Source organism: Notolepis coatsorum (assembly GCF_963971535.1).
Source record: "Notolepis coatsorum genome assembly, chromosome: 1".
NCBI lineage: Eukaryota > Metazoa > Chordata > Actinopteri > Aulopiformes > Paralepididae > Notolepis > Notolepis coatsorum.
In genome coordinates this window covers 25,102,829-25,116,243 of record NC_140165.1, presented here as the reverse complement: position 1 = coordinate 25,116,243, position 13,415 = coordinate 25,102,829, and the positions used below count along the sequence as shown (strand labels likewise).

At 45.7% G+C, this 13,415-nt stretch overlaps 1 protein-coding gene across 1 annotated transcript in view; it reads left to right on the top strand.

Annotated features, from left to right (window-relative positions):
* LOC311227348 (calcitonin gene-related peptide type 1 receptor-like) overlaps positions 1 to 13,415 on the top strand; it is a 97,588-nt gene that overhangs the window by 60,939 nt on the left and 23,234 nt on the right. The window contains exons 6-10 of the mRNA XM_084312959.1: positions 910 to 947; positions 1,329 to 1,455; positions 2,227 to 2,380; positions 4,161 to 4,221; positions 12,650 to 12,716. Coding sequence (XP_084169085.1) covers positions 910 to 947; positions 1,329 to 1,455; positions 2,227 to 2,380; positions 4,161 to 4,221; positions 12,650 to 12,716 — 447 coding nt within the window. The remainder of the gene's footprint in view (positions 1 to 909; positions 948 to 1,328; positions 1,456 to 2,226; positions 2,381 to 4,160; positions 4,222 to 12,649; positions 12,717 to 13,415) is intronic.

Genomic DNA, 13,415 nt, shown 5'->3' with positions numbered 1-13,415 from the left:
AAGACATTTCACAAAACAGCTTATAACTTCATCAAACTTACTCTGATTATCCTAACACTGATAACATAGAGTCCTTACCTGACATCAGATGGTATCCAACTGGTATATTCCAATTCCTGATCACCATTCAAAAAAATTGATACGTGTATGGATCCAACGGGATACTGTAGATCTCCATGATCAGCGGGGATCTGAGGTTCCAGAATGAACTGTGGTAACCCCGGCTGGATCAGTGAACTGGAAAATGTGGAGTACCGGATTTTTTTCCCCATTCATTTTCATTGAGTCCATTCCAAAATCACTTATGTCATCTGGGAGACGACAGGGGGCGCTTTTTTCCACAGTGATCGCCGGCGCCCCTCGGCTATACTCGGGTAGGCTCGGGTGATGCAATAATCTTTCAGATCGCTAAAAAAAATAAAAAATTCCGAGAAATCTCGTGAGTGGCTAGCAACCACCTATAAAAAAAACAGAGAAATCTCGTGAGTGGCACGGAAAGTGTTAATAGGGAGGTGTAGTGGTTACGTCATTGTTGTTTCTGGCCGGTCCACCTCGCTTGAAATTGCAATGCATTTCCAATGGACACATTTCTAAATCGTCTAGTTTTAAAACAAATAAAGCATTAACATTGGTGTACCTTTCTGTGTGTATTCATCCACAATCTATAGCTCAACATGAAACAATTAGCAATTAATCGTAAAATAATTACGTATCATTTTATTTCAACGAAAAATGCTTAAACAATAATGTTAGTGATAGAAGGGAACTCATTTTGGAAATGGAAAGCTTGCCAATGTTCATGAGTCATAATTATTACAATAGCCGATAATACCGTTTCCCAATGATAAATCCCTATACGGGTGGGCCGCACGGGAAACTAAAGTGACGTCTGACTACACCTCCCTATAGCAAGAGCACTTGGAGACCGACAGGGATTTGAGCGGCTTGTAGCGGAGAATACAGTAATACTAGTGAAAATATACAACCCAGTGGTTTTCACCAGTTTGAAACCTATATGCCTTTATGAAACTTTCAAACAACTTTCAAGTCGCACATAGTATTACTATTTTCCACCCCTTTTCAACACCAATGGCAGCATGAATGGTGTTTAGTGAGGTAGGCTGAGATCAGCTAAAACACACACACCGTTATACATCTACGAACACAAAATGTCTTAAAGACTGAGGAGCAATCTACGGTAATGACGAGAAGTCAAAATGAGACTGTTATGGTCCTTTAACAAAGTTATTTTTCAGCTCTCCAGCCTAAAGCGAAGCGAAGGGGACTTTCAATTTAGCCAACTAAGGATTATGTGTCTCGCCCCACAGGAGTCTGAGTTGCCAGAGGATAACCCTCCACAAGAACCTCTTCTTCTCCTTTGTGCTAAATTCAGTCATCACGATTATCTTGCTGACAGCTGTGACGAACAACCAGGAGGTGATACAAAGCAATGCCGTGAGTAGGACTGTGTCTGCGGCTAAGGATTTCCCTTCATTGCATACATTTAAAGGAACAAGCCAACATTACAGGAAACACGATTACCGTCTTCTCCAGAGTCGGATGAGAAGATAGATACCAGTTTCCTCTCTGTGCGTTCAGTAGAAAGCTATCTGGCTGCATGTTAGCCTAGCTTAGCACAATGAATGGAAGCGGACATGACCGGTTAGCCTAGGCATTGTCCAACTAACACCTCTCCCGAAGGCTAACCGGTCATGTCTGCTTCCATTCATTGTGGATCCCAAAATGTTGGCATGTTCTTTTAACCAAGGTTTTTGAGAAAAGTCAAGAAACCTGGACTTATAGGTGATGGGTATATTTTAAAGTTATAGTCTGTTGAACACAAAGACTGATAACGACACGAGGGCAGTGCAAAATATTGTGGATGACTGTAAACCAGGATTAACAATATACAAGAAATACAAAACAAACTGGGTAATATACATTGGAACTAAGTTAATGACAGGATAATCAATAAAAAAATCGGACAAAGTAACTTCAAAATAAAGTGTTTTATGACCATCTAATGGGGAAGATTCCGGTTTTAAACCGTGAGTCAACATTTGTATTGTTATTACCTGCATTGCTTTTACCCTTTTTTTTATTCTCTGCTTTGCTTTTATTCTGTCTATTTTACTGCTGTGAAGCACTTTGGGCTGCAATTCTTGTATGAAATGTGCTATACAAATAAAGTTTATTATTATTATTATTTCCTCTGTCTCTGTCCAGGTGAGCTGTAAGCTGATCGTGTTCATCCATCACTATTTGTTAAGCTGTAACTACTTCTGGATGCTGTGCGAGGGCATCTACCTGCACACTCTCATCGTTGTGGCGGTGTTCGCTGAGAAGCAACATCTTATGTGGTACTACTTACTGGGATGGGGTACGTATAGACACAGATACTTTAACCCATTTAGACCTACCTACCGTACCTGTGACGTGTAAGGATTCTGATATACCTGCATACCTCAGCTCCTTCTGTGGTTGTAGCCACCGCCCACAATCAACAATTCGCTCAACAACGGAGCGAGTGGAAATAATGCGAACGCGGTTTCCCTGTCACTGACACTTCCTCAAAAGAGAGAAAAAGAGAGAGAGAGAGAGAGAAGGAGAGACAGACAGATAAAGAGAGGGAGAGACAGACAGATAGAGAGAGGGAGAGAGAGGCTCTCATACGGTGCGACTCGTCTCAGAGCATTTACACACACTCGCGACTGCGTGTGTGTGGGGGAATCTCTCCTCTCTCCCTCTATCTCTCTCTCCCTCTCTCTATCTGTCTCTCCCTCTCTATCTCTCGCTCGCTCATTCTCTCTCGCTCTCTCTCGTATCAGCATTCGCGTCACGTGAAAAAAACCTTACAGATGTGTTCATAGACTCACAGGAATTGTGTAAAATGTCCCAAATAGTGAAAGAAATAATAAGATAGTTCCCCTTTAAAGGGAATGTACATTAAATAAATTGTACCGGACAATCTTGTTGTTGTTCGCCTCAAGTGAAGAGTGACGCAACTCACAGATTAGGTACATTTTCCAGAGAAGAGATTTATTTTTATCATTTGCTCCCATCCCCCAATTTAGATGTTGTGCTTAGATCTCTACACTGCCCAGCCCACTACAATGGAATACCTTAGATGAAATCAAAAGGGAATTATTTTTGTGAATGTTTTGTTACATTGATACATAGATGAAGACTAGGTGCAGACAACAGGGGTCAAATGGAGGAGAAAAACGTTTTTAATTTCATGGGATGTTTAAATGTGGATTCCTGTTTACTGTCCCTTGCTCTCTTAGGGTCTTCAGGCACAAATTCGCAAACAATATGCAAAACAATGATGAGAAAAACAATATAGTACGTATAGATGAAAAAATATGATGGGAACACAGAAAGTCACCCAATGCATAGTCATGCATAAAGACGCAATCGCAAAAAGACAGATGAAAACAATAGAGTCGAGTGGATGTATGTGGCTAATTTTAGATTCCAAATTAAGATATCAGTCCCATGCTGGATTCTTTTTTTCTCAAACATATATTTTCAAATAACAAAAATGTGAAAGAAATTCTATAGAAGAAAAAAGAAAAGAAAGAAAACTAGAAAACAAAAGGACTGAAGATGCTGAGATGCTGCATCACCTCTCAGCCACTGCAGCTCGGTAGGTGAGGAGACTTCCAGTGAAGATGGATCAATCTCTGTGCTAGTAATGTGACAAATTAGTTTCTCTGGAGTTTAGTTCCAGAGAAATTATCATTATTTTCTCCTACTATTCCAAAAATAGCTATGGGCATCTAGAGAAACAAGAACCTCTGCAGACTGAGGGGCCATGCTGTGGGAATATAAATAGTCTACAAAAAAAGTCGTCCTTGACCAACCCGGTCTACTCTGGCGATATAATTGATGGGAGAACCTTTTCCAATCATGTGGGAAGAATCTTAGCTAACAGTTTGGCATTCACATATTTTTATGACAGGTCTATACAAACATAGCTTCTTAGGGTATTCCTTTAATAGCACTGATATGGATGCCTGATTAAGGGGGGAAGAAGCGTGTTGGGCTCAAAGGCCTCATTAAAGGCATCAAGCAGCCACTCTGCATAATTTTATCAGATTTCTCCTGTGTTTTGCAGTTCCTTGTGGTAAATTAAAATAAATGTGATTGTTTTACAGGTTTTCCAGTCATACCAGCACTGATACATGCAATAGCTCGCCACTTCTATTACGATGACAAGTGAGTCTGTTTGCTTAATGTCCCAAAATGCGTGTCTTATAAATGGCCTTTTCCAGTGTTTAGCATTGTTTTATAGCAATGGGGGTTAGTATCAATGGGTCTGTGTCTCTAATTACCATTTTGGCGGATTGCTCTAAATCAGTTGAGACGATCTCCCCCAGTGAATTAGGTCATTCTGATTTGAACGTCGTAGCAAGGAGCTGATCTGCAGTAACGCCCCCTCTATGGTTGTAGCGCACTCAACAACAGAGCGAGTGGAAATACCCGACATTTCCTCAAGCGGGTTTTGACAGAGAAAGGCAGAGAACGAGCGAGCGAGAGAGAGGGAGAGAGAGAGATAGAGAGGGAGAGAGAGAGGGAGAGAGGGAGAGAGAGAGATAGAGAGGGAGAGAGAGAGGGAGAGAGAGAGATAGAGAGGGATAGGAGCTTCTGTCAGGGAAACAAACACACGCATTTACACACACACAACCTTGACCGGCGCGCGGGGAAACACACGCATTTACACACACACAACCTCGACCGGCGTGCGGGGAAACACACACGCATTTACACACACACAACCTCGACCGGCGCGCAGGGCTGGTACGGGTCTTCTCCCTGGGAGCACTTACATATCACTGTCAAAATATCTTTGACTCCCACGCGCACGCCCATATTCCGATCCGTGCAATAATATTCACAGGGGTATATATTGTCATTTGAAACAAGTTACCAATGCAATCTTTCTATCTCTCTCTGTCTGCCAGTCGCAGACTGTGGGTGACTGTCACTCAAAACGCTTATGGGTGGAGCCCAGCCAAAACAGCTTGAAATCTTGAAGTCGAACATTTTTGCTTTTGAGTACTTGATTAAAAATATAAAACAATGAATTTTTTTGAAAAAAATACTTACAGATGTGTTCCATAGACTCACAGGAATTGTGTAAAGTTGCCCAAATAGTGAAAGGAATAGCAATGCATGTCCCCTTTAAGGTATTTTCTTTTTCTTTTTTGCGGATGTCAACATCTTTTGATGTGATTGTCTATCATCATGATTCAATTTACAATACAAAAAGGGAATGATTCATGAAATAACATGTTGATGTTATATCAACACTTTCTGAGACATGGACTGGATGATTTTTTTGTGAAATTCTATTTTTACATTTAATTAATTAAGGAATACAAACCATTCATAAAAAAAGGATTTGGTTCCTTTCAATTATATTCAATTATATGTCAATTATATTTACCCATAAGTATAACTATTAATCAAGTCTGATATGTAATTCTGAAGATTAACAAAGTACAGTATAGGTGGATATGTTAAAAATTTTAAGTAGGAATACTATACATTTTTAAAGATAACCAACCAAGAATATCATTCCAGAATTGCCTAGTTTGCCTTTGCCTTTGTCTTTGCCTTGGCAAAGATTTTTTTTTATTTTCCAATGTTTCAATTTGAACAAAAGTACAAAAGTACAAACAAACAACAAACAAAAGTACTACTAAATATGTACTTTAGTGACAGGATACATTACGTTTTTCAAAGGTATCGTGATATGCAACCAAAAAAATAAAGTTCATCTGCTCAAGGGCGTAACTTTGTTTTCAATGGTGAGGGGGACACATTTGGGGACGTGGTCAGTGGCGTCGTTTCAGTAAAAGCCGGCGCTACGTATAGTTGTAAGGGGGGGGGGGGGGGGGCGAGAGAGAGAGAGAGATCGCGCTATTTATTATCTACAATGTATAAAACAACAGCCTAGAGGCTTTTAAATACAACAAGGTCATAGACAGATATTTCACAGACACCAATCAAGAATCAAGATTTAGGAATCAAGAGGTTTATTTGTAACATACATACCAGGGCATACAGTGAAATGCGGGTGGTCATGCCCGCATTGATTGTGCAAAATACAATAATAAAATAGGCATAGAAAAATAATTAAATAGGTAAGACACAAGATATGCATGATACAAAAAAGACATGCTAAGTTCCTGAGAAACAATAGGCCTACTATACAATATACAATTTTAGCTCTTAATGTATCTATCACTTTTATCTATCACCAATCACTTTTAATCAAATTTAATTACAGGTACAAAATGTTAATATAAATCAAACTCTGGTCACTGGTACATAAGTTATATAACAAACATGTTTAATAAAACTAACCCTTATGGTCATGCCTGCATCGATTGTGTATTGCAATAATACAATACTAAAATACTGTTATGGTTTGAAACCGACCCCAATAGCACAACACAAGACAGGTATGAGAGTAGCCAAAACAGGGCAATATTTATTATATAACTAAAAGCGGCACAGTCCCTTTAAGGGAGAACACAAAAAACACTAGAGTCCATGAAATATGAAAACTGCGGCACTGTGCCTTTAACAGGCGAACAGGCTAAGGGACTAGGGGCAATGGAGAGGGGGACAGGGACAGAGGCCCGGAGAGGCGGGCTGGAGACAGGGACAGAGGCCCGGAGAGAGGGGCTGGGGACGGGGACAGGAATCCAACGGCGGAGGCCGGGCACGGGGACAGGGGTCCGACGGCGGAGGCCGGGCACGGGGATCCTCTTCCGTCCCTACACCGAGTAGGGCTCTGCTGCTCAGAAAGGAATCCTCCTCCTCCTCCTCGGATGCTGCAGACGGGCAGCGCAGAACAAAGGGGGTCCCAGGGGCCTGGGGCGAAAACACGCCATCCCCCCGTGGAATAGGGAGCGATGGCGAGCCGGGGTCCGAGGGAGAACACGCCATCCCCCCGTGGAATAGGGAGCGATGGCGAGCCGGGGTCCGAGGGAGAACACGCCATCCCCCCGTGGAATAGGGAGCGATGGCGAGCCGGGGTCCGAGGGAGAACACGCCATCCCCCCGTGGAATAGGGAGCGATGGCGAGCTGGGGTCCGAGGGAGAACACGCCATCCCCCCGTGGAATAGGGAGCGATGGCGAGCCGGGGTCCGAGGGAGAACACGCCATCCCCCCGTGGAATAGGGAGCGATGGCGAGCCGGGGTCTGAGGCCGAAGACGCGGCAGGTGATGGTAGCGACAGCAGCGTACATCGTACAGAACCGGCGTACAGAAGCGTACAGCGTACAGACGCGTACAGCGTACAGATCCGACGTACAGAACACAGAACGACCCGACAAGGACTGGAGGGGAGTCTGCAACCTAAGTACTCTCCCGAGCTGATCGCAAACTCCCAACAGGTGCGTGAAGTAGGGCTGCACGATTAATCGTTTTTTAATCGAAATCGCGATTTGGAATGACGCAATTATCAAATCGCCAAGCCTGCAATAATTTTTTTTTTTTTTTTTTTTTTTTTTTTTTTTTTTTAACCAGGAAGTCCCATTGAGATACACGATCTCCTTTGCAAGGTAGACCTGGCCAAGATGACAGCAATAACATTTGCAATACATCACACAGCAATAAAATGTGCGATACATCACACAAGAACATAATAAATGTGCATGTATACAATACATCACATGTAAACACAAAGCAGAATAGTCTACATGATAGTAAAAGTGTATAATACAGGGTAATACAGTAATTTTGCAGTTGGGACCCGACTACAGAAAGCAGCAACATTCTTCTTGTAAATTTTTTTTTAAATATGTTATAATCGCATCGCAAATCACAATCGCAATATCTGTCAGAATAATCGCAATTAGATTATTTCCCAAAATCGTGCAGCCCTAGCGTGAAGGTAGAGGAACAAGAATGTCCAAAGGTGGGGGCTGGTGAAGAGTAGGAGACAGGGAAAAGTCCTCGGAAGGGTGGGGGCTGTTGAGGAGAGTAGACAGGGAAAAAAGGTCCAGGGACAGGCGAATCCTCACAGTACCTCCCCCTCCACGGGAGCCACCGGGCGACCCAAAAATCAGACAGCGGGGCAGGGGACATGACAGAGCAACGGGCACGGGGATCCTCTTCCGTCCCTACACCGAGTAGGGCTCTGCTGCTCAGAAAGGAATCCTCCTCCTCGGATGCTGCAGACGGGCAGCGCAGAACAAAGGGGGTCCCAGGGGACCGGGGCGAAAACACGCCATCCCCCCGTGGAATAGGGAGCGATGGCGAGCCGGGGTCCGAGGGAGAACACGCCATCCCCCCGTGGAATAGGGAGCGATGGCGAGCCGGGGTCCGAGGGAGAACACGCCATCCCCCCGTGGAATAGGGAGCGATGGCGAGCCGGGGTCCGAGGGAGAACACGCCATCCCCCCGTGGAATAGGGAGCGATGGCGAGCCGGGGTCCGAGGGAGAACACGCCATCCCCCCGTGGAATAGGGAGCGATGGCGAGCCGGGGTCCGAGGGAGAACACGCCATCCCCCCGTGGAATAGGGAGCGATGGCGAGCCGGGGTCTGAGGCCGAAGACGCGGCAGGTGATGGTAGCGACAGCAGCGTACATCGTACAGAACCGGCGTACAGAAGCGTACAGCGTACAGACGCGTACAGCGTACAGATCCGACGTACAGAACACAGAACGACCCGACAAGGACTGGAGGGGAGTCTGCAACCTAAGTACTCTCCCGAGCTGATCGCAAACTCCCAACAGGTGCGTGAAGGTAGAGGAACAAGAATGTCCAAAGGCGGGGGCTGGTGAAGAGTAGGAGACAGGGAAAAGTCCTCGGAAGGGTGGGGGCTGTTGAGGAGAGTAGACAGGGAAAAAAGGTCCAGGGACAGGCGAATCCTCACAGTACCTCCCCCTCCACGGGAGCCACCGGGTGACCCAAAAATCAGACAGCGGGGCAGGGGACATGACAGAGCAACCAAACAACAAAAAAAATAAATGGGCCATGCTAGCAGGGGAAGCTACACCTAAAGTGGGGCTAGCAGAGGGACAGGGTAGCTGCCAGGGCATTGCTAGCTACAGGGCCTATGCTAGCTGTAAAGCTACATTAGCATAGAGGCTGCGCTAGCTGCCGGAGCTAGCAGACAGGGCTGGACTAGCATGAGAACACATGGGGTTAGCTGCAGGGGCTAAGCTAGCAGACGGCTGGACCAGCTGAGGAAGCCGGTTAGCTGCAGGGGCTAAGCTAGCAGACAGGCTGGACTAGCTGAGGAAGCCGGTTAGCTGCAGGGGCTAAGCTAGCAGACGGCTGAACTAGCAGAGGAGAACAAGCTAGCTGAAAGGACAGTCCTAGCTGTGGGGAACAGGGTAGCTATCAGGGGAGCTAACGAGGCTAACAGGGGAGCTAACAGGGGAGCTAAAGAGGGGCTCTCTAATACACTGTCTGTGCTGGCTGGCGTCGTCGACTGGTCGGGTCGTACTGTTATGGTTTGAAACCGACCCCAATAGCACAACACAAGACAGGTATGAGAGTAGCCAAAACAGGGCAATATTTATTATATAACAAAAAGCGGCACAGTCCCTTTAAGGGAGAACACAAAAAACACTAGAGTCCATGAAATATGAAAACTGCGGCACTGTGCCTTTAACAGGCGAACAGGCTAAGGGACTAGGGGCAATGGAGAGGGGGACAGGGACAGAGGCCCGGAGAGGCGGGCTGGAGACAGGGACAGAGGCCCGGAGAGAGGGGCTGGGGACGGGGACAGGAATCCAACGGCGGAGGCCGGGCACGGGGACAGGGGTCCGACGGCGGAGGCCGGGCACGGGGATCCTCTTCCGTCCCTACACCGAGTAGGGCTCTGCTGCTCAGAAAGGAATCCTCCTCCTCCTCCTCGGATGCTGCAGACGGGCAGCGCAGAACAAAGGGGGTCCCAGGGGACCGGGGCGAGAACACGCCATCCCCCCGTGGAATAGGGAGCGATGGCGAGCCGGGGTCCGAGGGAGAACACGCCATCCCCCCGTGGAATAGGGAGCGATGGCGAGCCGGGGTCCGAGGGAGAACACGCCATCCCCCCGTGGAATAGGGAGCGATGGCGAGCCGGGGTCCGAGGGAGAACACGCCATCCCCCCGTGGAATAGGGAGCGATGGCGAGCCGGGTCCGAGGCCGAAGACGCGGCAGGTGATGGTAGCGACAGCAGCGTACAGCGTACAGAACCGACGTACAGAAGCGTACAGCGTACAGACGCGTACAGCGTACAGAACCGACGTACAGAACACAGAACGACCCGACAAGGACTGGAGGGGATTCTGCAACCTAAGTACTCTCCCGAGCTGATCGCAAAAACTCCCAACAGGTGCGTGAAGGTAGAGGAACAAGAATGTCCAAAGGTGGGGGCTGGTGAAGAGTAGGAGACAGGGAAAAGTCCTCGCAAGGGTGGGGGCTGTTGAGGAGAGTAGACAGGGAAAAAAGGTCCAGGGACAGGCGAATCCTCACAAATACCTGAGAGGGCACTGGTTCCTATGTAGACTACTGTACAATATACAATTTTAACTCTGTCATTATTATACTTAATGTATCTAAACTATATTATACAAGAGCCACATCTGTTCTTTCCTTAAAGTGACTTTTTATATACCTCATTCCTTTAAAGTGACTTTTCCATTATTTAAATTGTCATTTTCACATTTAAACTCATCCAATGCTTCCAAACACATGTTGTCTCCGATCATGGGCAGAGATGAATTCCTCACAGAGTTTTCTCATGTCAAAGGCATCAACCCTTTCTTGATGTATATGACAAACTGCCACACTGTTCAACCGTTTCTGCTTTATGGAGTTGCGAAGCCAGGTCTTCAACCTCCAGAGTCCGCTGAAACTCCTCTCAACCAGCAACAGCCTCACAAGGACCTCCACCTGATAAAAAAGACCTCTGACTTCAGGCAACATGCCTCTCTGGATGTCTGCAGCTTCTGTGCTTGATGCGTAGGTGTTATTTGATTTGAACATGGCTAGCTGAACATCCAGCCTCCTCCTGTTCATCTCTGGATACTTGTCCACAATGTCATCACTTTCTCCCCTAATAAGCACACCCTCCAACTTCTGAAGCACTTCAAAGCTTCTTTGATTAAACCGCTCTCGGAATTGCAGATCTGCTGTGTCCAGTATTTTGAAGAACTCCCCTCTGAAGAAGTCCACAGAAGTTGCTGGGACATGTGCTGCAGCTTCACCAGTTAGACGTTTTGGAGGGTTGCAGATATGAGGATCGATGTTTAGTGAGGTGACCAGCTTTGCTGTGTTGTCAAATATCTGTGAATGAATGAAAACTTTATTTAACAGATTGCAGAATGGGTACAATACAGTACGGCTCAATACACACAATTGTTAAGGGGATGCAGACCAGAGAAATACTTTCATCTTGTTTACATCAGGGTCCCCCATTTTCAATTCTTAATGACATTTATGACATAGGATAGGGACATACATATATAGTACAGTTACATTTGTGACATATACCTGTTGGAATCTTTCCTCTGTTTGTTTCTGGTGGAGAGCTGTCTTGACACACTTGACATACTGCAGTCTGCATCCCTGTAATTGTGGTGGTTCGCCTTTGCAAGGATTTGTTGAGGCATTCCATTTCCTCAAGAACATCCAAAGCAAGATGGAGTCCCAGAACTGTGTTTCCTTTCTGGAATCTGTCAAGCAGACCATTTGCCTTTGTAGCTGATTCAGAGCCAGTTGAAGCCATCTCTTCTAAGCTGAGTAACACTGCCGCATACTGATTGAGGACTGCATGCACTGCTGCGACTCTGTTTATACCGTGTATGTGAGGACGTATTTGAACACACCTGACGACCTGAGCTATTATTATGCAAAGACAAGTAGCGAGTGGGTACTTGGCCAGTGCAGGCCAAAAATGCGACCCCCATCTGGCTACTCATCTTTGCATAATAATAGCGCAGGTCGTCAGAGACCTGAGTGAGCTCGCTGCAGCTCAGAGAGGGAACAATCAGCCATTTCCCGTGTGTGGTCCTAGTGCTGGTCGCGTGTCCGTTTATTATCCGTTTATTATCGTGTAACATTGTTTTGGACAGTAAAAACGTGGGGGGGGGACAATAACTGCATTCTGAAAACATGCAGGGGACATGTCCCATGTGTTCCCCCCCATAATTACGCCCCTGCATCTGCTGCATTTTAAGGGAACACCACCCAAATTAAGAAATAAAATGTTAGGACTAGGAAAGTTCAATCAATAGTTGTGCTACTCTCTCCCATAAAACCAGAGAAGTCAAATTAAATCACGTATAATGTCTGCCCCATAGACGATGAATGGGAGACTCATTCTGTGCACCCACATAATGTTTGTTTGAGGTTTTATACCCAAATTAACTTAATTCTACAGTTCTCAGTTCTGAAACAGAAAATGTATCCGTATATATACAGGATGCAACATTCTGCAACATTGGGGAGAGTTGTTCATGTTCATTTACATTTTTGCACTGTCCTAGACTAACATGTATGAATTCTCAATGGGTGATTTTAGCCTTTAATGCCTTTATTCTTTATAGAGTAGGACACAAGTATGATGTGATATGATGTGAGGTATGGTGTTGTCCTGGTTCCTGACAGATTCTGTTTGCCCCTCTCCTTACAGCTGTTGGATCCGCTCAGACACGTCCCTCCTCTACATCATACACGGTCCCATCTGTGCTGCTCTGCTGGTAAGACCCCAAGCACCAGGAGACCATTTTATTTTGTCTGCTCATTTCTGGAGTTGACCCTGACACCGACTCCTACCAGTGGAGTCGAGCTACTTGACTCCCAACGTTCAAATTGGACTCATATTGCCCATTTTGGTAACAGCGCTGCTACTGCATTCTGACTCTCAGAGTCACTAACCAGGAGTTGACTTAGGGCCCGCGTCCACCTATCTCACAAAAACGCTGGCAGTGCGCCGGTAGTGCTGGCATGAAGCGCATCTTGTAGATGACAGAAAGAAATCTACAGCCATCTTTTTATCGTTTTTTCCTGCCGCAGTTTTGCACATATTATAGCATATTTGAATACACTTTATTGTATATTAATTATATATATAGTTATTGCCTGACACCACAGTTCGCACTTTGCTTTTTATTAGCTTTTTAGTAGTGTATTCGTGTAGTTATTATTATTAGTGTATTTGTGTTTTTTTTTTTTTTTTTATTATTGGTCTTTTTCCCCCTCCATTTTCCTCCGATTTTCTCCCATCCCAATGTTAGTCGTATGCCAATTCCCAGTCCCTTCCTGGTCGCTGCGCACTTACCCCCCACAGTCAGATCATCTGGGAGAGTGGAGGCTACCACGTGCTTCCTCCGACACACGTCCAGCCAATCACCGCTTCTTTTCACCTGGCAGCGCGGATTCTCATTGAGAGGGCGTAG